Source organism: Anomaloglossus baeobatrachus, chromosome 2 (assembly GCF_048569485.1).
Source record: "Anomaloglossus baeobatrachus isolate aAnoBae1 chromosome 2, aAnoBae1.hap1, whole genome shotgun sequence".
NCBI lineage: Eukaryota > Metazoa > Chordata > Amphibia > Anura > Aromobatidae > Anomaloglossus > Anomaloglossus baeobatrachus.
Genome location: NC_134354.1, coordinates 670,873,640 through 670,899,770, shown reverse-complemented (window position 1 = coordinate 670,899,770; position 26,131 = coordinate 670,873,640). Strand labels below are relative to the sequence as shown.

Here is a 26,131-nt window from a genome sequence, read left to right as displayed (position 1 = left end):
AACCATCCCACCGCAACAAGGTGTACCCAAATCGAGACGATCCCTAACACTCTCTAATATTAAAACCTTACAATGTGTCAGAACTGACCTTAATGTGAATAAGGGCAGAGAGTGACTGGATCCCGACAATGGACTCCTAGCCATGGGAAGCATCAAGGTGCATGCCCACGATCAGTGTTTGCAGCGTATTGGACGCAGTGTGTTTCAGCTGTGTCCAACACGCTGCACTGTACAATACAAGCACATTGGACGGGATTTCTTGAAATCCAGTATTCACTGTGCTTGGTTTTTTTTTTTGCAGCAAACACTGACCTGCACTGCTTGTTTCCAGACCGCAGCATGTCAATTGTTTGCTGCAGAATCGCATGGGCCCTCCATAGGGAGAACACACCCTGATCATTAGTACAAGCAGTTGTGATCTCCTGCGGAGGAGACGCGCGGCCCCGTAGGTCAGGACCCGCTGTGTCCAGAACGCAGTGAGTCCTGATCGTGGGCACATACCCTTATAGGTGAAGTACCCAGCTCAGTGAAAAGGAGGCCAAACCATATTTGTACTGAGTACAAAAGACTAAACAAAAAATAAATGAACTGGAGCATCTGTTGGAATACACACAAATTATAAGTGCATGTTCACACTGGCCATTAAATAAACAAAACCCCAGATAAAAATAATATGGATATATACCCTGCTATAAATAAGTGAAAAGCAATAGTGCATATAAGTAAACATTTGACACTTAGTAAACACTATTTTTGATCAAATAAATGTAAAGCCATCCCACTTTGACAAGGTGTACCCAAATCAGGATAGTAGCTAACACTCTTGTTTAATGTATACCAACTCATGCTACAGCTCATTTTTTGGGTTTTTCCTTAGTCTCTTGTACTAAGAATAAATAGGGTATGGTCCCATTTTCACTGAGCTGGGCATTTCGTTTACAATTAGCGATGGGCAGACTCGCAAACATCCAAAATCGGTGGAACTAACCGGAAGACGAAAAAAACCAAGTCCAGCCCAAAATTGATCCCGTATATCCAACAGTACTCCAGCCCTCATATAGGTCTATGGGGACCAGAATTCGGCGCTTAAAAATTATGGTAGAATGGATTGGGGGATTAGAGCAAACGCGCTCTATTTACCAAGTCTCCAGCGTGGCTGTAACTGCTTTTGGGGCTACTCATTCTTCTTCCGGGGCCGCTCATTTACCTTCATGCATATTCACTGTTTCCCCCACCCACCGGCAGTCCTGGTATCTCTGATTGCTTGCAGTCAGATGCACCCCCAGCCTGGGTGACAGCATCTGTCTCCTTGCAATCACAGACCCTGTCTGCAGGTCACTGTAGATTGAAGTAAAAATAAATAAAGAAAAATAAATTAAAAAATTGGCATATGGTACCTCCATATTATGATACCAGCATAGATAAAGCTGCAGCCCACAGCCGTCCGCTTATCTTGGCTGGGGGCTTATCAAAATAAGAGGAACCACATGCGGCTTTTTTAAAAATAAATAATTTTAAAAACCGGTGTGATCCCCCTCCTCCCCCAATTTTGATACCCAGCGATGATAAAGTCCGACAGCTGGGGGCTGATATTCTCAGGCTTATTGGGCCCCCCAGCCTAAAAATAGCAGACTACAGCCTCCCAGGATTGTCGCATCCATTAGATGTGATAATCCCAGAACTTTACCCGGCTCATCCTGATTGCCCTGGTGCAGTGGCTATCTGGGTAATAAGAGGTTTAAAACAGCCCACAGCTGCCACTAAGCGCTTTATTAGTAATGGAAGGCATCTATGAGACTCCCATTACTAATATGTAAATGAAAGGAAATAAACACAAACACCAGAAAAATCCTTTATTTGAAATAAAATACAAAATAAACATTCTCGTTCACCAATTTAATAACTCCCAAATCACCCAGGTCCGACATAATCCATACAAGAGCCCACGAGGATTCCAGCTCTGCTATATCTGAACTCACAGCAAGCGGCCATAAAACATGACCACTTACTGTGAGCTTCAGGGAGAGAATGAATCAGTCGGGCGATGAGCGGTAACATCACTCAAGTGATTTGCGATCACAGGTAGAGGTTCCCATGGCCCTCCACCTGTGATCACAGGGAACCTCACCCGAGGTCACTTAGTTTAATGATGTCACCTCAGATGAAGTTACTTGTGATCACAGGTGGAGGACTGTAGGAACCTCCAGCTGTAACTTCAAATAACCTGAGTGATGTCACCGCTGATTGTGCATCTCACTCAGTTTCTGCTTGAAGTGTACAGTGGGCAGAATGTTCTATGGCCACTCGCTGTGACTTCAGATGCAGCAGAGCTGGAATCTTCATGGGACCTCGTGTGGATTAGGTCGGACCTGGGTGCTTTTGGGGTTAATAAAGTGGTGAAAGAGGGGGCTTTTTTTGTATTTTATTTCAAATAAAGGATTTTTTTGTTACTTTTTACTTATAGATTAGTAATGTGGGGTCTCATAGACACCATGGCAGCTGTGAACTGTGATTAACCCCTTATTACTCCGATTGGCACCACACCAGGGAAATCGAGATGAGCCACGTAAAGGTCCGGAATTGTCACATCTAATGGATGCGGCAATTCTGGGCGCCTGCAGGCTGCTATTTTTAGGCTGTGGGGTGCACAATAAGTATGGGTCTCCTCAGCCTGAGAATACCAGCTCCCAGCTGTCGGGATTTATCATGGCTGGGTATCAAAATTTCATACGCTGTTGTTTAAAATATTTATTTAATTTTTTTTTTTTTTAGAAAAAAAGCCTCATGCAGTTCCTCTTATGTTGCTGCAAAGCCAAGAAAAGCGCACGGGTGGGGGCTGCAGCCTGAAGCCGTATGCTTTATATGTGCTGCGTATCATAATATAGGGGAACCTTATGCCAATTTATTTTTTTTAATTAATTTATTTTAACACCACGATGGCGACACGCAGACAGGGTCTGTGATTGGTTGCATAAGTAAGTATGGTTGACCTCAGGGAGATCAACATCCAACACCGCGGAGACACCATCACATGTTTCTCAACGCAGTGACACTAGAACAAGGCTCTCTGGGAAAATATGCAAAACAAGAATGCCGCCGAGACACCATCACATGTTTCTCAATGCTGGCAGGAAACTAGCCTGGTCTTTCACCGGGAAGGGACAACCACGGGAAGGGCAGTCTCCAGTCAAAGAAACCGCCTATACCAAAACATGGTATCCATCCACAGGCAGCTGTTTCAGGGTATTTGCCCCTCATCAGTGTGGAGTAGGAAACTGGCTAGTGGGAGCAATGCCTAGTAGAAGACTACATAGGTAAGGATGGTTGAAATCGGGGAAATCAACATCCAACACCGCGGAGACACCATCATGTGTTTCTCAATGCAGTTGTTATGTTCAGTCCAGGAGTAGACCCACTGGGCCGTGCACCAGACTCCCCCAGGGAGGCCACCAGGAGCGAACCCCTATACAGGGACTGTCTGGCGACCACCCCAGAGGGCCTAGATGCACAGTGGCCGGAACACAGGCGGGATACCGGGAGCGTCCTTGGAAAGTCCGGAGGGAATACTGAGGCCAGTCCCGTGATGATTTTGGACCGGAGGAAATCAGAACGGATGACCGGAGCCGGGTGAAGACAGCAGGCGGAGTCCGGGACCAGTGACGAGTGCAGGCTGGAGACTTCAGATGTAATCCGGAGCCGGTGGTGAAGTGAAGCAGAGGGACGATGGAGAGGTCCACTGCAAGGGATGCTGGCCCTTTAAGGAAAGGTGAATGAGCGTGCCTGCGCCCTAATGCGCATGCGCGAAGCCCGGGAGCCAGAGGCAAGCACAGGAGGCTGGGGACAGGATGCAGAGATGCTGGAGGCAGAGTCCCGAGTCGCAGCAAGCCGGGGGGACCTCCAAGCAAGAAGCACGGGGGACGCAGGGGAGCGGGAGCCGGGGCCGCGGTCGGTGAGCATGGGGATCAGATCAGTGGGTGTAACGGGGTGCCAGGGGCGCCTCCGGGCTTGTGGTCGTGGCCCTTAATACCAGGCTTACCCCTGGCTCCACCGTCACTATCGGGACAGGAGATGTCTTGGGGGAGCAGAGTGTGGTGGTGCAGTTGTCGTACGATGTAAAAACACTTTCCAGGCATGATTCGGTGCAAGCAAAAGGCATTCTTTATTTCACAGCTCTTCACACCCGGCAGTTATAGATGACACTTCACACTTCTTTAGCTGGGGGAATAACCTGTCCTTGACGTCCTCTCCAGTGGGGATGTGCCCGGCTACTCTGCTTCACCCGGCTCCCACTATGGCTACCCACAAACCGGACCCACACCAGTCTGCTTCGCTCTTGAGATTCCGCCTGCTCCTTTACTCTCCGGCTTCCCCTTTCATCCAGATCCCACACTCTGCCCCTTCTCTGCTTCTTCTCTCCTGTCCCGGACACAACTGCCTGCTTACTCCCACTTTTTCCTCCACATCTTTTCTCTCCCCTCCCCTTCATATTGCCGGCTCCTCCTACCACTTGTTTCTGTGAGACAACCGTCCCACCCGGCCACTAGGGGGACCCACTAAAACAACGTAATAGCAATAAAAACATTTTTATTAATAACAACATTCCGGGTAGACTATGCTTCTTTGTAAGGGGTCTACCCACCCCTTACATACCACCCCTCTTTAAGCCTAAGCCTCCCGGCAAGGCATAATTCTAAAACTACAGTTAAACGAAACAAAGTCATTTCAATAAAAACTACAAGCATGTTCACCTTTGGGCAACCGCAAGGGGCGCACCAGTCCGGCGCCCGGAGTTCCTCCTGGAAGCTCCCGGTCTTAGTCGTGCCCAGAGGCCGTCAGCAGGCACTCCCGGTCTTAGTGGAGTTTCTGCCCGGAGGCTTTTGCAGCACTCCCGGTCTTAGATGTCAGACGGCAGGAACACACATCAGCAAAATATTCGTAACAACGCGGAGGAGCCCCTGGCTCAGTCCAGCAGCAGGCTCTCTCCGGGCTCAACAACTTGAACGGTTACAAACAGCTTCTTCCGGTCCAAAACAACGCCGGTGATTAATAAAACAGGCTCGCTATCTTCCGGTCTTGAAAAGTCACTCCGGGTGATAGGCACGTTGCCATTCGGCTCGTTGGGCCTTCACGTACTCCGACAGGGACTGCCCGGGCAACCGGCGCAGCCTCCGGAAGGGCTCGTAACTGCCGGTGGGCTCGTAGTTGGTAGGTTGCTCCGCGGTCTCCGTCTCCGGCTTTGTTCCTTCTACCCCCGACGGGGGTGAGGGGGTCGCTGCACGGGACGGCTGGGGGCTGCCCATGACAATTACCGGATGCGTGGTTATGTTTTGGTTAATAGCCAGCACCACCGGGGTTCCCTTCTCCGGGTCAGTGCTCGGTCCAGGAAGGATTTCCGGGGCTACGGCAAGTATGCATCTTGGGTGGGAGAGCTCAGCTAATACCGGTCTGTGCTGCGCCCGCCGCCGGTACTGGCATTCCTCCCACTCCAGCTCTTGCTGCCATTGAGCAGCCTCTTGATTAGTAGGCATCCGGGTTACTCCGACTGCAAAGAGGCCTCGGCATCCCACCTCTCTCATAAACCGGACCTTTTCCCCCGGATATAGCGTGTGCAAACGTTGCGGCAGGCCTTCAATGTCCAGGTTCACTCTATTATAGAAGTAGTGGTCACCGGTTTCCTCGTCTTCAATAAAGCCATACCCCTCCTTCTGGTTGAATTTTACCACAACTCCTGTGGTACACTGCTGCTCGAACTCCGCACTCCGGGGACCAGCCATCATTTCCCGGGCCACGGTCTCGGCCAGCAGCCTCTCTTGTACCGGGTCCGGTTCTGGGGACGGGGACTTCCGTTGAGGCAGGGGTGACGGCTGTACTGGGTCCCAAAAGAAGCCCCAATTGTCCCTCTCTAGCTTCTGGGCGTGTGCTTCTTCCGGAGCCGGAACTGGAACGGGTGTTGACGGTCCCACCGCGACTGGCGGGGGTGTCTCCAGGTATGGGGTTCCCAAGGGCCGATTGCCCGACGGCAGCTGAGCGGTGTACGTCGCCCGGACCTCAGTCGTGGTCTCTCCGGTCACAGCGTCCCACGTGGTTACCCAGGTCACTTTGGTGGCCCATCCCGGTCCTCCGGGCACAGCGGGTAGGTAAGAGGGAAATCCCTCCGCAGACGCAGACGCAATCTGCTTCTGGTGTCTTCGGTCCAGACCAGGCGTGACCAACGCGGCTTGTTGTTCCTCAGGGTTCTCCATCTTGCCTGTGGTACGAGTCACTAGTAAGGGCGTCAGGGTCAGTGGAGATGCTGGAGGAAGTGGAGGCGGGCCTATTTTTCCTGCTCTTGGGTATACTCCACCCCCAGTCTCGCACATCAGGTCGACCCCTCCGCGGCGGTTCTTCTTTTTCTCTGGAACACCGCCCACTTCACATATCCTCATCCGTGCCCTGGGACCGGCACCACCCCTCTTTGGGCGGAGTACTCCGAACTTCTTTTTCGGCAGCGGCCAGCCCCAGGCTCTTTTCTTGGCGCCAACTTTTCGCGCGCTTTCAGTGTCCTTGGAGACGACGGCCATCTTGCCGCCATCTTGTGCCCGGTCCAACGCTGCAGGCACTGCTTCTTCTTCCCACCATGGGATCGGGACTCTTCTCCAATAATCCGGATCCTGTGCCCTAGGCACCACTTGATCTCCATCTTCTTGTGGGACCCTTTGCATACAATCCGGATCCTGCCGACTACGCCACATGTAACGGGGTGCCAGGGGCGCCTCCGGGCTTGTAGTCGTGGCCCTTAATACCAGGTTTACCCCTGGCTCCACCGTCACTATCGGGACAGGAGATGTCTTGGGGGAGCAGAGTGTGGTGGTGCAGTTGTCGTCCGATGTAAAAACACTTTCCAGGCATGATTCGGTGCAAGCAAAAGGCATTCTTTATTTCACAGCTCTTCACACAACCGGCAGTTATAGATGACACTTCACACTTCTTTAGCTGGGGAAATAACCTGTCCTTGACGTCCTCTCCAGTGGGGATGTGCCTGGCTACTCTGCTTCACCCGGCTCCCACTATGGCTACCCACAAACCGGACCCACACCAGTCTGCTTCGCTCTTGAGATTCCGCCCACTCCTTTACTCTCCGGCTTCCCCTTTCATCCAGATCCCACACTCTGCCCCTTCTCTGCTTCTTCTCTCCTGTCCCGGACACAACTGCCTGCTTACTCCCACTTTTTCCTCCACATCTTTTCTCTCCCCTCCCCTTCATATTGCCGGCTCCTCCTACCACTTGTTTCTGTGAGACAACCGTCCCACCCGGCCACTAGGGGGACCCACTAAAACAACGTAATAGCAATAAAAACATTTTTATTAATAACAACATTCCGGGTTGACTATGCTTCTTTGTAAGGGGTCTGCCCACCCCTTACATGGGTACGGAGCGGCACCGGAACACCGGGACCGGATCAGTGGGTAAGGAGCGGTGCCGAGACACCGGGGGCGTGACAGCATTGACACTAGAACAAGGCCTCCTGGGAAAATATGCAATAAAGAATGCCGCGAAGACACCATCACATGTGTCTCAACACTGGCAGGAAACTAGCCAGGTCTTTCACCGGGAAGGGACAACCATGGGAAGGGCAGTCTCCAGTCAAGGAAGCTGCCTATACCAAAACATGGTATCCATCCACAGACAGCTGTTTCGGGGTATTAGTCCCTCATCAGTGTGGAGTAGGAAACTGGCTAGTGGGAGCAATGCCTAGTAGAAGACTACATAGGTAAGGATTGTTGACCTCGGGGAGATCAACATCCAACACCGCGGAGACACCATCACGTGTTTCTCAACGCAGTGACACTAGAACAAGGCCCCCTGGGAAAATATGCAAAACAAGAATGCCGTGGAGACACCATCACATGTTTCTCAACGCTGGCAGGAAACTAGCCAGGTCTTCCACCGGGAAGGAACAACCACGGGAAGGGCAGTCTCCAGTCAAGGAAACCGCCTATACCAAAACATGGTATCCATCCACAGACAGCTGTTTCGGGGTATTTGCCCCTCATCAGTATGGAGTAGGAAACTGGCTAGTGGGAGCAATGCCTAGTAGAAGACTACATAGGTAAGGATGGTTGACCTCGGGGAGATCAACATCCAACACCGCGGAGACACCATCACGTGTTTCTCAATGCAGTGACACTAGAACAAGGCCCCCTGGGAAAATATGCAAGACAAGAACGTGATTGGTTGCAGGCAAACAGTGTCACACAGGCTAGGGGTGCGTCTGACTGCAACCATTCACATATAAATAATTACCAACAACCGACTACACATGGTAGATAGTATGCTACTACCCAGTACATAAAGAGTACATAGGGTTAGTGAATATATAAAAGAAACTACCGCTGTGCAGATCTGGACTAATGAGGGCTAGTCGCAAAATTTAGCAGAGCACACAAAGAGGACAAACGACCATACGCCCAGATAATTTAATGGAATAATTTATTTTGTAGAAAAGTGCACATGCAAAGGGTGAAACAGAAACAATACAGGACTTAAAAGCCCCAAACAAGGTCACAGAACCCACATGTATATAGCTGCTAAGCATGCAATATAATGAGGCACCTTTGCTATAGAGATATCGGAAGCGTCCACTAGATGTCACTAGAACACCCCGTGCCATAGCCCTGCATGCATCTACATATAACGTGACCAGGAAAATTCCCACGATAAGGCTGCTTTCACACTACGTTTTTTTAACATCCGTCATGAACGTTTTTTTAACGCAAAAGCGGATCCAGTGCAAATGCGTTTTCATTTCAATGCATTTGCAATGGACTCGCGTTAACATGCGGTCACCTGCGTTTGCATGCGTTATAGTGAGGATCCAGCGACTTGCACTTTTTTAACATTTTTCAAAAACGCTATTTGTAGCGTTTTTGAGCTGCGTCCAAATACTGCAAATTGCTGGATCCTGACTAAACAGCATGCAAACGCATGTGAACGCTGGCATGCTGATAGACAGGATCCTGCTTGCTCTACTGAGCATGCCCAGAAACCAGTCTCGGGCGATCAGTCCCTCTCTCTCCTCCCTCTCTCACCCTCTCCCTCCACCCTCTCTCTCCTCCCTCTCTCTCTGTCTCTCCCCCTCCCTCTCCTGTCTCTCTCTCCCACCTGAGAGCTGCGGACACTCGTAACCAAGGTAAATATCGGGTAACCACTTCTCTTAGTTACCCGATGTTTACATTGGTTACGTGTACAGACGCTCGTAACCAAGATAAATATCGGGTATCCAAGCAAGTTACCCGATGTTTACCTTGGTTACGAACCTCCGCAGTTGTAAGAAGCCGGCTCCCAGTCTGGCACGTTTAGTTCCCCTCACTCCCGATCACATGACTCTAATGCGTTAGCATGCGTTTTTTGCTGTAAAAGCAGGATCCGCTTTTACAGCAAAAAACGTTCATGACGCATGTTAAAAAAACGTAGTGTGAAAGCAGCCTAAACAAGACAGGCAGTATATTTACCAACAGTGGAGCCACACGAGGAGACGCTGGGTGCCAATAAGAGAGGGGGACCGTGACCCACCCGACGGCCGTTTCCGCAACACGAGGTTGCCTTCGTCAGACCATTCACAGACTTGGGGACTGCCAGTGGGTGGGGAAGCAGTGCATATGGATTAATGAGCGACATGGAAACAGTTTCGGTAAGTATGAAGCTCTTGCTTTATTCTTATTGTCTTTATTTTTTTAATTTTCCAAATTGCATGGAGTTGCCTGAGAATTCCGGGCCCAGGTCCAGCACTAGGGTATGTTTGAAACCGCGCAGATCTGGACATTTACAGTCCCGGTTTGCCCATCACTATTTATAATGCTTCCTATAATGGCTAGGAGTGACTGACAAGGTTTTAATACTAGAGAATGTTAGGTACTTTCCCGATTGGGTACACCTTGTTGCGATGGGATGAATTTACGTTTTTTTGATCAAAAATATTGTTTACTAAGTGCCCTGTGTTTATATATATATGCACTATTGCCTTTTACTTATTTACATCATGCTATATGTCCATATTATTTTTATCAGTTTAGTCAAAAGTAAATCTAGCAATTCTATATTTTCTCCTTAGGACAGTGTGATGAAGACTTTGCAGACCAAAATGGGCGTGTGGTTGGAGGAACAGATGTTGTAAAAAATAGTTGGCCTTGGCAGGTAAGTATTTATAATAATAATAATATTATTTATTCATTTATATAGCGCTATTAATTCCACAGTGCTTTACAGACAATGGCAACACTGTCCCCATTGGGGCTCACAATCTAAGTTCCCTATCAGTATGTATTTGGAGTGTGGGAGGAAACTGGAGAACCTGGAGGAAACCCACACAAACACGGGGAGAACATACAAACTCCTTACAGATGGTGTTCTTGGAGTTCTATTATTGAATTTAAAGTTATAAAGTAGATATACAATAGACAATATAAGCTGCAAAAAAAACCCTATAATGTTTTTTTACCTTGAAAATAATTTAAAAGTACCAAACAATTAGTGATTGAGTTTATCATATTTCTTTTTGTTGGCATACTGTATGTTTAGTACAACTCCAATCCTGTCTATTAGTGTTCAGTTGCTAGGTTTGTGTGCTGTTAATAAAGTTAAAACACAAAAAAAGGAGAGAGAGGAGGTAACAAGAAGAGCATATGACTAATCTGTTTTTGGCTATGTTCACACTGTGATTTTTGGTACGTTTTTTTCCTGACCAAAACCTGATCTTGTGCAAGAAATTTTCTTTGAGTCATCTGCGTTTTTGGTGTGTTGTAGTGGCGTTTTTGGTGCGGACTTGCTGCGTTTATTTCTACAAAATGGGTTGTATCAATGAAACAACGTTGCAAAAACACTGCAAAGAATTGACATGCTCATTCTTTGAAATCTGCATCAAAAACGCATGTATTTGACAAAACAGTCAGGAAAAAATGTGTGTGTGTGTGTGTGTGTGTGTGTGTGTGTGTGTGTGTGTGTGTGTGTGTGTGTGTGTATGAGATTTCAGAAATCTCATAGACTTTGCTGGGACTGTAAAAAGCAGTGTTTTATTAGCATGGATTTGCATAAAACCAAGGCAAATCTGCAGCTAAAAAACGCAGCAAAAAAACACCAAAAAGCCCTGTGTGACAGAGATACACAAATGATTACTTGCTGATTTGTGAAGCTGATTATACAGTGGAACCTCGGTTTACGAGTAACCTGGTGTGTGAGCATTTTGCTATATGAGCAAAGCTTGCTGTAAATTTGTAACTCGGTTTTTGAGCAATGCCTTGTGGTATGAGCAAATACTTACCGCACACACTTCCGGTTCCATACTTTTGTGCCGCCCCGGATGTCTCCGTGGTGACAGGATTGAAGCCCTGATGGTTCAGGGGACGACTCTGGTAGGTCACACGAGGTGCAACTATTTACAAGTAGCACAAGTTCATGCTGGCTTCTGCCAGTCCTGCAGCCATGGTCCATTTTTAATGCTAAGGGGGATAAAACAGGGTCTATGCACTATTTGCAAAAATGGTAAACTTGCAAATCAGGTTACTAATTCGGGTAATTAGCATTTTCAACATTTTCAAACATTTCTTAAAGCATTAAATAATATAACAACACTGTAACAAGGTAGCCAGGTTCCGCTACCATTTTACTCTCTGAGGTAGTCTGGGGGGGTTGCAGGAGCTGGCACAATTTTCTCTCCCGCCACGGCATACCTATTAACTTCCAAGGCATACCAGCCCCGCGCTCCACAATGCCGGCAGTATGAAACCAAGTCACCTGGTTTCAGGTTTCGATCAGGATGTCCCTTTGGGAGGTGTTCTGCAACATCCCTCCTGGAGACAAACACCCCAGCAGCAAGGCCTGGCTCCGCAATAAACCCCCTCCTCTTGATTGGGTCAAAACGCTCCACTTGGCCTCGGTACCGCAGTCCTCTGACCAAGAACGTAGCCTTTCTCAGGTGCTCCTTTTCTCTGTTAGTACGGGCGGCAATCTCTGCTCGTCGCTGTTTTCTGGCGGACATCTCCGCTAGAAACTGCTGCTGGTGTCGTTCCCAATAGAGGGCACTGACCTCGGGTTCCGCCTCCTCCAGGGGAACTGGCTGCATTCGGATTCCTGTGGCCCCGGCAGCTACCGGGAGGCTGCGCGGCAGTGGAACTGGCATGTCGGCAGGTTTTTTTCTCTGCAGTGGTGTTTAGATGAACCGGTGGCCGGGTCCTCCATATCGAGATATGGGCCCGGTAATGCGGTCGGGTCTGGTCTGGCCATGGATGGTGCCGAAGGCGTCGCGGCCTGGTCTGGTCTGGTGGGTGGTAGGGCCGGAGGCGTTGCGGCCTGCTCGTCTTCCGCGGGGGCTGGAGGTTCCGCTGCCGGTGTTGGGGGTAGCGGCTCGGTTATAGCTTCAGCCAAGAGTAGAGGAGGTGGCATGGCTGTCGCGATGGCCGCGGGCAGACCGGGTTCCACGGCCAGGTAGGCCGGATCAACCGGAACTGGACTTCTGCTTACCCGCTCCATAAGCAGGGCTTCCACTAGATGAGCCCGCATCGCCGCGACCACGCTCCTCATCTCATCTCTCCAGTCATCCAGCAGGAACAGGAACTGCGTCCACATCCTCCTGCAGAGCCGCTCTGTCTCCTCTTCAATCCATATGACCGTCCCGGGAAAGGAACGCACAGGCAACCAGTCTCTCCGCTCTGCCGTCCTGCTGCTCTCCTGCTTGATTTTCGTCACCAAGCTCTCTGGGACAGGGGATCTCTGGAAACTTCTGGGTCCAGCCACTACCGGTTTCCAACAGCGCTTTCAGGATGAGGGGCGGGGCTTCGGCTTTGCACCCTTTTGCTGGGGATGATGGCGCAGTTGTTGTTTTTAGGCACCATAATGGCGGCAAGCCAAATTAACAGCCACAGTTCAGATTTTGACAGCTCTGCAAGGCGCACGTCACCTGGTTTAGTGGGTCCAGTTCTTATCCTGTTCGTGACGCCAGAAAGATTTAGAGGTGTGCCGCCCCGGCGCAGACCGGGCTGCTCAGATCCGGGGTGGTCGTGGCTCGAGGGGTCCGGACCCGGGCACATCTAACACTCCGATCCTTGAAAGGGGATATTTACAGGGGAGAAGTTTGTGACCCCACCTGTGGTTTGCGGTAATGGGAGTACCGCCGCTGCTGTTAAGGGCCCGTTACACGCTACGATATATCAAACGATATGTCGTTGAGGTCACGTCATCAGTGACGCACATCCGGCATCGTTTGACATATCATAGCGTGTGACAGCTACGGGCGACTGTGATTGTGCAAAAATACTCACCTTATCATTGCTCGTTGAAACGTCGCTCATTTTCAAAAAAATCGAATGGCCTTCTGCGCGCCGGTTGTTCATCATTCCCGAGGTAGCACACGTCGCTCCGTGTGACACCTCGGGAACGATGAACTGCAGCTTACCTGCGTCCCGCCGGCAATGCGGAAGGAAGAAGGTGGGCGGGATGTTTACGTCCCGCTCCTCTCCGCCCCTCCGCTTCTATTGGGCGGCCGCTGTGACGCCGAACGTCCCTCCCCCTTCAGGAAGAGCATGTTCGCCGCCCACAGCGAGGTCGATTGGAAGGTAAGTACGTGTGACGGGGGTTAACGACTTTGTGCGACATGGGCAACAAATTGCCCGTGTTGCACAAACGATGGGGGCGGGTGCGATCGCACGATAAATCGCCGCGTGTAAAGCGGCCTTTAGGCGTACCGGGGCAGATGGAGTTAAGCAGCCTGATGTTAGTCCCTCCACAGGTAGGGAAGGCCCCAGACCCTGGAGAAATTTTGGTGAATAGTTGGGAGGACAGGGTGCAGGGATCAGGGTACTCACTGTGGTAGTTGTGGTGCTGGATGAGGATTATAAAGTGGATGCACACACTGTGGTAAACCAAAGTCTTTGTGCACCGCTGCCACTGCGGCGAACCCGTCCAGGTGTCCGCTCCCATCGGTGTCACTTGGTAATCCGGACCCTGCCTCCGTGCACAATTGTAGTTGTCTGTTGTGGCCCCTTGGCTTGAAGCTATTGGGGCCCCGCTACCTATGTGAAGTGTAGCTGTGCTCTTGATGGCTGGCACTTGGGATTTCAGTGGGTTGTTTTATCTGGAGAACCCTATCCCCCGCGTTGTGCTGATACCTTCAATCTCTGAGCTCTTAGGGAAGTTCGTGAAGATACTCTCCCTCCCAGGTTAATTATCAGGACATTGAATCGGTTCCTGACCTAGGGTCCTGTACTCCGCCATGCTCGGTATCGATCCATTTATTGGGCTTGCTGGTGCTGACTATCCTCTAAGACCATGTCCGTTGCACCCTCTTCCAATGTCACTGTTACCAGTCCCCGACTCCTGTGGTCCTGGACCACCGTCTGTGACCTAACCAAGGCCTCGCTCCTCGGGAGCTACTACTCCCAGCACCTCACTCTTTCAGGGCTCTCACTGCTCTGCTCTGCTCTCCACTTCCTCCCTCCCACCAGTCTGCCTGACCCCTAGGTGGGTGGCCCTACTCCAGCTTGACCATCCCACTAGTGTGTCTGACAGGTTTGATGTGAGGTGTGGTTGGGATTTGTGGTGCTGATGGTAGTGACACCAGTTATTGGGAACCTAGAACCATGGGGGGGTCGGTCCTGCACCCTGCGTAAGGATTGCTGTACTCTGTGGCACCCTGATATACTCAGGGGTGCCACACTTTCACCGGGCTCAGTCAGTCACATTATCTTCTATAGAAGCAGAATATATGGCTGCTGCTCACACCAGTAAAGAAGTAATTTGGTTGAAACAACTTTTGGAAGATTTCAGCAAGCCACTAGTTCAGCCAACTTTTATGTACGAGGAGAACCAAGGAAGCATTAAACTCGCCAGCAGTGAAAAAATTAGTGCAAGGACTAAGCACATTGATGTAAAACATCCTTTGGGCCGTTCCTCACTGTGCTTTGTAGTGTTGGCCCCTGTGGCTTGAAGCACTTTTAGTCCCTTCCGTACTAGGTAGAGTACTGTTCCCTATGCCAGTAGCGTGGATCCACTTGAGTCTGACTGTGATCGAGGCCCCGGAATCCTAGGTAGCACTTGACTCTGGAAACTTGTGTGGTTGCAGAAGCACAGAACCTCTCCGTCTGGCAGAATCTGGTGTTGCAACATGGAATTGTACCACCCTATGGTGTTGCACCCTGAACAGCGCTGGTCCCGGAGGGAACTGACACGGTATCCTCCTCAGTGACCGTTAAACTCCTATGTCCCACAGGAGCTACCGGGAAAGACATCCGCTCACTGTCACTCCTGCTGGAAAGCTCTCTAAATTACTGTGGATGTGACTCCTAACTACCCCTGGTGGCCACTCCTCCCCTACCCAGGTCCTAAGCTAGTGGATTTTGGCCCCTGTTGTGATGGCATCCTGTAAATGCCACACTGTTGGCAACCCCTTTTGTACCCGACCTTAGCCCAAGTTCACAGTAGAGAAGGGGCAACCCATGTGTGTATGTGGTTGTAGATGATGAAACTGGCACCAACCTTTTTTGGATCCATGATCAGCACTATACCCTAAGTGGAGTGCAGTACTCTGTAGCGACCTGAACTTCAGGGGTACCACATTCCCCCACGGCAAATGGCAGCACTCCCGGACTGCAACAAAACACAGTTAACCCTGCAATTTTTATGTGTGCATGCATGCAACAGGTTAACAATAAACATTCTTCCCATTATGGGAGGCAGAATTGACTTCAAACGTTTCAAACATTTACAACAATACCGGTCACAGGTCAACAAAACAGGTCAAGTAAAAAAATATCAGCAATGAGAAAACATTCTGCATATGAAAAACATTAACAATTATTCTTGCTTGGGTGATGGTGTTTCTTGAGGGCCCGGTCCGACCCCCTGGCTTGGCACGATCACTGGACATCCTCTGGCATAATGGCCTAACTTGCCGCAACGGCAGACGATGGGCTGCCCATCAGCATCATAACGGTTAGTCATGGGATGCGGCAAGTTCTTTCCGCATCGCTGCCAGGGGAGATCATCAGCACTGGAAGCCAGTTCAATGGTCACCGGTTGCTGGGTTCCTGGCTTGGTCTGCATTACCTTGGCCATGTCTTTTCTCAGTTCCAAAATCTAGAGTTGCAGTTCCAATAAGCTGTACAGTCTATCCTGGAAAATAGTTTCCGCTCTTGGCTGGAGACACGGGGTTTCCTGGTAATTTCTGGCAGCGGGACTCTTCTTCGCGCGCTTATCTGGGCTCCGCCCACGAAGACACGCCTCCTCTTTTCTTACGCTTTGCCGATAATCGTTACTGTTGTTTTTCGTCAATGCAAAATTAACCAGTTTAACACAGTTCTGTAGGCGCACAGTACCCGGTTTAATGGGCACAATATTCTGTTTGTGATGCCAAATGTAGCACCCCACAGGGCAGGTGGTTAACCTACTCGTCGCCGGGCCATTTCGGGTCGGATCATGTGCTGTCACGGGGTGGCCTTGCCCGGTTCCGTTGCCCCAAGGCATACAGTATATGGTGGTGGAAGCAGGGTATTTGGGAGAGTTTGTCGTGACGCCACCTGTGGTATGTGGCCAGGAGTAGCAGCCACTGCAGAATTCATCACCGGGGCAGGTGTTATTGCAGCTGGGATGGTGCCGTTTCCCACAGGCGGAACCGGCCCCAGGTGGATAAAGAGGGATTTAACATCCATTGGCGCCTAAGTGCTGGGCAGCGGCGGCGGTAAGGACGAGCCAACATTGTCTTTGCAGGTTCAGGGTGTAGTTTACCCACAACTTCAGCTGCCAGCCCGGTCACACTGGTCACTGCCGTAATGGGCTTAGGTCAAACCCAGATCCGTGGGAGGTCAGAACCGGTGCGGTAGTCTCTGGGCCCTTCCTCATTGCGCTTTGTAATGTGGGTCCCTGTGGCTTGAAGCACTTAGAGTCCCTTCCGTACTAGGTAGAGTACTGTTCCCTATGCCAGTAGCGTGGATCCCCTTGAGTCTGACCGTAATCGAGGCCCGTAATCCTAGGTGCCACTTGGCTCTGGAAACTTGTGTGGTTGAGAAGCGTGGAACCTCTCCATCCGCCAGAATCTGGTGATGCAACGTGGAATTGCACCGCCCTAGGGTGCTGTACCCTGAACAGCGCTGGTCCCGAAGGGAACTGACACGGTATCCTCCTCAGCAACCGTTAAACTTCTATGTCCTACAGGAGCTACCGGGGAAGATGTCCGCTCACTGTCACTCCTGCTGGAGAACTCTCTAAATTACTGTGTGTTTGTGACTCCTAACTCCCCCTGGTGGCCGCTCCTCCCCTACCCAGGTGCTAAGCTAGTGGATTAAGGCCCCTGTTGTGATGGCATCCTGTAAATGCCACACTGTTGGCAACCTCTTTTGTACCTGACCCTAGCCCAGTCCCTAGAGGGGAAGGGGCAACCCATGTGTGTATGTGGTTGTGGATGGTGAAACCAGCACCGACCTCCTTTGGATCCATGATCAGCACCACACCCTAAGTGGAGTGCAGTACCCTGTAGCGACCTGAGCCTCAGGGACGCCACACGTAGGTTCAATAAACTTACACCTAATGTGTTTGGTTCCCATGAGTAAATGAAAATTATTATCAAAGTCTCTAACATACAATTATAGTCTTATATGAGGTGCCTGGTTAATTTGTTTTCTTCACAAAATGCTCAAAATGGTGTAAAATAATAAAAAAAGACAAAACAATCACTGATCTCGGGGAGACCAGCCAGAGAAAACACTGCCGGCAGCCAGCAAAGGTGCTCAACACAGTGAAATCTTAGGTGTATTGCCCCCTGGGAAGTATGCAAATCAAAAAGAGTCCGTGGAGCCTCTGATAGGAGTCTCGACACAGAAAATAGCCAGAAATCCCTCCGGGAAGGAACTAGCCAAGGAGTGGCTCTTTTCAGGAGACCACCATAACCACCATATTAATTGGCCCTTTTAGTCAATATCCAACGCTTTGATGAGTTTAAAGATATGGCAAGGGAAATACCAAGGCCAGGTATCTATCCACAGACAGTTGTTTCGGGGTATTGCCCCTCATCAGTGTGGAATAGGATTCTGGCTAGGTGGAAGCAATGCCTAGTAGACCAGCAAGACAAAACAATCACTGGTCTCAGGGAGACGAGCCAGAGAAAACACTGCTGGCAGCCAGCAAGGCGCTCAACACAGTGAAATTCTAGGTGCATTGCCCCCTGGAAAGTATGCAAATCAAAAAAAAGTCTGTGGAGCCTCTGTTAGGAGTCTCGACACAAAAAATAGCCAGATATCCCTCCGGGAAGGAACTAGCCAAGGGTGTCTCTTTTTAGGAGACCACTATAACCACCATATTAAGTGGCCCTTTTAGTCAATATCCAACTCTTTGACGAGTTTAAAGATATGACAAGGGAATAACCAAGGCCAGGTATCCATCCACAGACAGCTGTTTCAGGCTATTGCCCCTCATGAGTGTGGAGTAGGATTCTGGCTAGGTGAGAGCAATGCCTAGTACACCAGCACGACTAGGTCCTTCCCGGAGGGATATCTGGCTATGTTCTGTGTCGAGACTCCTAACAGAGGCTCCACGGACTTTTTTTTAATTGAAATAATAACAAAAAGCAACACTCATCTCATGCCATTATGCCAGCAATCTACAACTTCTGTTACACTAAAATGATAATGCCACCAACAGACCCTCTACGAGGGGTATAACCATTGCGGTCGCAGAGGGTGGGACCACAACTGGGCCCATGCAGGAGGGGTGCCTACTTCATCGGGATGTGCGCCCCGTCGGGTCCCTTCACCACAATAAGTGATGCCGGCCATTCACTCAATCATTCAGTGGCTGACATCAGCATGCCAGGCGTTTGTGTAACATGGCACTGATGTCATGTGTCGCCATAGCAGTGCCTGCTGGCCTCTACAACGGCTAAAGAAGAGAAGACTGTGCAACAAGGGAGCAGAGGAACATTAGTAGAATGTTTGTTTGTTTATTTTGCATTAGTGAACAGCGGCAGTTGGGGGACATATATACCAGGATAGCCCAGAATGGGGGACATACAGTATATACCAAGATGGGGCACATATACGCCAAGAAAGGTCCCAGGATAGATGAAATATATACCAGGAAGGGGCCCAGGATGAACAACATATATACCGGATGGGAAACATATACAAGGATGAGAGACATATAAACCTGTAAGGGGACCAAGATGGGAGACATTAGTACAGGATGGGGGACATTACCACATAAAGAAGAGGTGGGGGCAACATGTATGTCTTTATAGGATTTAGAACTCGATGAGGGCCCATAAATCTGATCACATGCAGGGGGAGGGGAGGCCAGGTCCATATTTTGCACTGGGGATCATCGAACTTTAGTTATGCCACTACCCATTACACGTGTCCTTTTGTGGAGACATAATTTCTACGCAGGGAAGTAGAGACCAGTGAGGGAATAAGCAGAGGAGCAGAGCGGTGAGTATTGCTTTCTTTATTATTGTACACCATTCTAAGAATTTTGTCACTCACCAGGCAGACTCTTTAAAGTAAAAATGGGATAACTTTGGTGCTGAGCTCTTGTGCGGCTACTCAGGTTAGGCATACAATTTCTTTCCCTGTACCACCGTCACATAACCTGTGCTCCTGCCCCACTCCAATTCTTATTTAAAAATAATAATAAAATTAAACAAGTCCTAAGTTGACACAAACAAAGCAATATAGATTTGATCTGTAAATGCCAAAGTAGTAAAAGATAAAAAAAAAGGCCTAAAATGGTCTTCACCGTCATCTCGCAGAATAAAGTTAATAATGTTTTTTTATATATATATTATATATATAAACATTATTAACTTTATTCTGCGAGATGATATATATATAAATAAATATATATATATATATATATATATATATATATATATATATATATATATATATATATATTGGAGTATCAACAAAAAGTTAATTTATTTCAGTAATTCAATATAGAAGAGGGGAAATATATAGTCATTACAAGCAGTGATCTATTCCTGTTTTTTATATACAGGAGAGTCATTACAGAGGGATCTACTTTAAGTGTTTATTTCTGTTAATGTTGAGGATTATGGCTTACAGCCAATGGAAAGCCAAAAGTCATTATCTCAGAAAATTAGAGTATTATATAAGACCAACTGAAAATATTATTTTAAATTCCGAAATGTTGGTGCCTACTGAAAAGTATAGCAACAACACAAGTCCCAGAACTAAATGGATGTATAAGACCTCCACAAATCAAATACCCAACAAAAACTAAGGTCCAAATTAGGACCACAGAAATAGGGTCAACATCAAATATTTTTAATTAGTTTAATTAGTAGTTCATCTTAAATATTTAATGAAATAGAGAAATACTCCTCCAATAGAACAAAAATGAGACTACGAACACTTGAAAAATTCAATAATTATGTAGCTACAATTCAATAAAAAACATAAAAATGACAGAGAACCAGCTATGTCAGCACATTTTCAGAAAGGAATAAGACCTTAAATTGTCAAAAATTATACAACTGATCCATAATGTATTAACTGTCAAACATAAGGTGCATTCACTGTTCATAAAAATATACCGTATGTGCATTAAAATATACAGATCTATGATGTATGTAGGCAGAGATATGCAAAAAGTGCCTCCACAGTTTGTTAATCAAGGTCATTATATATGTGAAAAATGTATAGCCACTATTTATATTCAATATATATGTGCAAAAATATGTATAAAGTGCCTCAGAAGCTTTAAAAATTATAGCTCACTATATGCGTACAAAAATATGCAGAACAAATTAACTGCTTTGTGCAAAATTTAGGCAAAAAATGCAAAAGCTGTCAGAGAATATACAAAGATTGAAAAAATATATATTTGTCATAAAGGCAAATTGGCTGTAATGCCAAAGGGATCATATTTAGATAATGTGATGACTTTCCACATCCATATATTTCTCAAAAGGTTACTCTGCAGTACCTTTCTGGTGGCTATTGGTACCACACCTGCGGGGGCTCCCTGATCCGTACTAACTGGGTATTGACCGCTGCTCACTGTGTAGACAGGTGAGGTTTGAGGCTTTAGATATCCCTTAATATACCACTTTGTGTCAGATATCAGTTTTTGAACCATGTTTTTACACATATTTATCTTTTAGTCCAGCAACTTTTCGTGTAGGGCTCGGAGATCACAGTCTGTACCAGAATGATGGTACTGAGCAGATTATCTCTGTGAATAAAGTCATCTACCATTCCAGATGGAACGCAAACAATCTGGCTGCTGGGTATGTACAATGCCAGTCTTCATAGATCAATAGTCAATCCATGTACAGCCAAGAACATCTCTATGTATCATTGTTGCATGTCAGTGGCACACTTGTCCACAAACTTAACTGAAGTAAGCATCACTGTCTTATTTTCCTTGCAGGTTTGATATTGCAGTGCTCCGTTTGGCCTCTCAAGCTGTACTTAACCAAGTTGTCCAGCTCGCCGCTCTACCCAGTGATGGTGTTATCCTTCCCAATGGCCATCCGTGCATTGTTACAGGATGGGGCTATACTGACAGTAAGTTTGTTCCAATGCTTACAATGAAAGGTTAAAGGGATTGCACAGGCATATAAAGATATAACTTGCATAACAAAAATGTATTCAGCAAATCTTCTCCTGGCTCAGCTCATACAGCTGCCCGGTTTGTAATAGTGTATCAATTTGGCTGCCTTAGGACTCATTCAGACATCTGTGCACACCGGTCCTAACTCAGCCATGGTTGTGCCGCCCGGAGAATAACAGCTTCATATCTTTCTATGAGGCTGTGACCCTCGTGACAGGAGAACTGCGTCCAGTCTGTGCATTGTAGTGATGGGCAGTTCGGCTGTTTTTGGTAATCCGGTTCCCATGGCTCCGCTCACCAAAAAGAGCCTTATCTTTCGGATAGTTCTTGGCTCCCTATTAAATATGTGTTTACACCAGGTAAACACAAATTTAAGTTTATAGTAACGCTGATGAAACTCCGCCCACCCGCGACTAAACTCCGCCCACTTACAAGGGACCAATCCAATTGAGTGGGCGGGGTTTAGCCATGTGTGGGCAGGGTTGCAGCAGCAAAAAGAGCTGTTTAGAGAATTTAGTGGCTCTCACTGGGGATCCGGCTCCTGTCAGTCACAGCAGGGATCCGTATCTTTGTGTCGGATCGTTCGTGACCAATACATCACTAGTGCATTGTAGCCTGAGTGCACAGACTTCTTAATAATAACTTAGGTCTCATCCAGACGTTAGTTTTTTGCACATGAGAAAAACTGACCGAGGTTTGGTCTAAATGCCATCAGATTTTCTCGTATGTAAAAAAAAGTTTCTCTATTATTTTCTTATCCAGCAGTCCATGAAAGTTAGATGGCATCCAAGTGCTGTCCGTTTTTTTTCCACAGACACATCCCATAGACTTATATTGCCAATTTTGACACGGATAATAAATGAACATAACTCCACAATTTTGCACGTACCACTCAGTTCACGGAAAATCATGGACATGTGAATTACCCCATTCAGTACTGTAGGTACAAGTGCTATACATGAAAAAAAAAAACAGATACAAGTGCTTCTCAATAAATTAGAATATCAAAAAGTTAGTTTATTTCAGTAATTCAATACAAAAAGTGAAACACATATATTTATGTAAAGTCATTACACTCAGAGTGATGTATTTCAAGTGTTTATTTCTGTTAATGTTGATGATTATGGCTTACAGCCAATGAAAACCCAAAAGTCATTACTCAGAAAATTAGAATAATTAACACCAAACACCTCCAAAGGGTTCCTAAGAGTTTAAAATGGTCCCTTAGTTTGGTTCAGTAGGCTACACAGTCATGGGGAAGACTGTTGACTTGACAGGTGTCCAGAAGGCAGTCACTGACACACTCCACAAGGAGGGTAAGTCACAAAAGGTCATTGATAAAGAAGCTCGCTGTTCAGAGTGCTATATCCAAACATATTAATGGAAAGTTGAGTGGAAGGAAAAAGTGTGGTGTAAAAGGTGCACAAGCAACCAGGATAACCGCAGCCTTGATAGGATTGTTAAGAAAAGGCCATTCAAAAAAAATTCACAAGGAGTGGACTGCTGCTGGAGTCGGTGATTCAAGAGCCACCACACACAGATGTTTCCAGAACATGGGCTGCAACTGTCGCATTCCTTGTGTCAAGCCACTCATGACCAATAGACAACACCAGAAGCGTCTTACCTGCGCTAAGGAGAAAAAGAACTGGACTGTTGCGCAGTGGTCTAAGGTGTTGCTTTCAGATGAAAGTAAATTTTGCATTTCATTTGGAAATCGCGGTCCCAGAGTCTGGAGGAAGAGTGGAGAGGCCACAATCCAAGCTGCTTGAGGACTAGTGTGAAGTGTCCACAATCAGTGATGGTTTGGGGAGCCATGTCATCTGCTGGTGTAGGTCCACTGTGTTTAATCAAGACCAAAGTCAGCGCAGCCGTCTACCAGGAAATTTTAGAGCACTTCATGCTTCCCTCTGCCGACAGGGTTTTTGGAGATTGCAATTTCACTTTCCAGCAAGACTTGGCACCTGTCCACACTGCCAAATGTAGCAATACCTGGTTTAATAACCACAGTATCACTGTGCTTGATTGGCCAGCAAACTCGCCTGACCTTAACCCCATACAGAATTTATACGGTATTGTCAAGAGGAAGATGAGAGACACAAGACCCAACAATGCAGACGAGCTAAAGGCTGCTATCAAAGCAACCTGGGCTTCCATAACTCCTCAGCAGTGCCACAGGGTGATCGCCTCCATGCCACGCCGCAGTGATGCAGTAATTCATGCAAAAGTCCCGACCAGGTATTGAGGCATTTACTGTACAGACTTTTCAGTAGACATCAACATTTCTGAGATTAAAATAATTTTTTTAGTTGGTCTTATATAATATTCTAATTTTCTGAGATAATGAATTTTGGGTTTTCATTGGCTGTAAGCCATAATCATCAAAATTAACAGAAATAAACACTTAAAATAGATCACTCTGTATGTAATGATTCTATATAATATGTGTTTCCCTTTTTGTATTGAATTACTGAAATAAATTAACTTTTTCATGATATTCTAATTTATTGAGAAGCACTTGTAGCACTTGTACGAAAAAAAAAAAACAATTGTTGAATTTAATCATCTTTGTATTACAGCATATGGATCTGTTTCAAACATTCTCCAGCAGGCCCCTCTGCCTGTGGTATCACATGAAGTTTGTTCTACCAACTCTTACTGGGGGGGAACAGTCAAGACCACCATGGTGTGTGCTGGAGGCAATGGAATCCACTCTGGATGTTTTGTAAGATTTTTTTTTACTATGTAAGGCAATGTGTTAGGATATGTACACACAATGCTTTTGTTGCATTTATTTGCTCAGTTTTGTCCCAAAACCTGAAGGATTTCCTAGTACCAGCAAAGTGATTGAGATTCCATAAGTCTCATGCTCACCTTGCTTATTTTTTCCTTGCAGTTTTGGTGCAGATGTAGATCTATAATATGTCAATTCTTTTAGTGTTTTTGCTACAGATTTCCCCCGTATTAATGAGTGAAGAAAAACTGCACCAAAAACACTCAAGGGGGGGGAGCAACAAAAAAGTGTATATTTTATTAATTATTTATCCTGCCATCAGAATTTGCTGCAGGACTCTGCGATGTACCATTTTTCTGTGATTTCAGAACTTATAAATAAGTTGACAACTGGGTGTTATTATTCTCCTTTGTTAACCTCTTCATGACGTGGGACGCATAAGGTGATCATTTTTACTCCTTTTCGCTACCTATACTATACCTATGGGAGCGTCCAGGTCTCTTTTTTTTTCACAGTACTATCCTCAATTATAGATATGGAAGATCAGGAGCAGTAGGTAGAAACTTCTAATTAAGTAGTAGTATGTCCCCGGGAGTAGCATGCACTCACTTCACAGCACTTAAGATGTTATCGTCTCCGAGCAGTGAGACCACGGTGCTTAGAACTGATACGTCACTTCTGTGCTGTGCAATGAGCTAATGCTGCTAGATACAGTATGTCGGGAAATGGCTGCGACTTTTTACTGATAGTTGTATTAGCATATAATTTGCATATTATTATTGTATTTACAGCCCTTTCCTTAATTATTTTTAATCACTTGTATTTAGCACTTGGTTTATTTTGATTTTCTTTTTTTACCTGTAATACATTCAAATGAAAAAAGAGAAGGATATTTTTTTCATGATAGGTACTCTTTAGGTTGAGACCGCACTTTGCGTTCTCCTACTTGCAGTTCTAAACGCACGTTTTGGGCTTAATTGATTTGACCAAAGTTGCCTTTTTCAGAACTTTAGCGCTGAAAACGCATGCGTATTTACCGCTTTTTTGATGCGTTTTCAGCGCTTTTTACATGCTTTTCCACCTGCGTTTTGACAGATGCATTTTGAACATCAAGACACTGCTAAATAAAGTTTACACAGTCAAACAGAATGAAAAAAAGAGAAAAAAAAGGATCATATCTATATTAAGGGGAAAAATAATGAAAATAGATATATTTCATTAAAGTATAGCGGTAATATACATTTTATCGCTAAAATAGCAATAAATGCATATTTTTCTTAAATTTAATTGTCGAATTATGTGTGTGTGTAAAGGGACATATCAAATCATTATTTTGATGTCCAAAACGCATGTTTTCTGCACTGAAAAAGCAGGTAAAACGCAGGAATTTGAAGGAATCTTGTTTTTTGCCATTTCTCATTGACTTCAATGTTACCAAAATGCACCCAAAATGGCAAAAACAACTGACATGCTGCTTCTTTGAACGCATGGTTTTTGCCACAAAATATGCAAATTAAACGAAGCATTTAGAAACGCAAAGTGCGGTCTAGAAATCCCCACTTTCCATAGACTTTCCTGTGACATCAAAACGCATGCTTTTTGGCATGAAAAAGGTGCTTCTCAAAACGGACCTTAAAAGCACCTAAAACGCAGGTGGAAACGCAAAGTGGGGTCTCAGCCTTAAACCCTTAATGAATTCTGACATACTATGTAGATCATAAGTCATTTCTCTACCTTTGATGCGGGCTCTCATACCGAGCCCGCATCTTAGGGTATGACCGCACTTTGCGTTTTTACCTGCGTTT

The 26,131-nt window shown here is 46.8% G+C and overlaps 1 protein-coding gene across 1 annotated transcript in view; it reads left to right on the top strand.

The window, feature by feature from the left end:
- Positions 1-26,131, top strand: part of LOC142289954 (chymotrypsin-like elastase family member 1) — a 62,074-nt gene that overhangs the window by 30,513 nt on the left and 5,430 nt on the right. Inside the window, exons 3-7 of the mRNA XM_075333898.1 lie at positions 10,092-10,174; positions 20,951-21,051; positions 21,144-21,269; positions 21,413-21,549; positions 24,172-24,317. Coding sequence (XP_075190013.1) covers positions 10,092-10,174; positions 20,951-21,051; positions 21,144-21,269; positions 21,413-21,549; positions 24,172-24,317 — 593 coding nt within the window. The remainder of the gene's footprint in view (positions 1-10,091; positions 10,175-20,950; positions 21,052-21,143; positions 21,270-21,412; positions 21,550-24,171; positions 24,318-26,131) is intronic.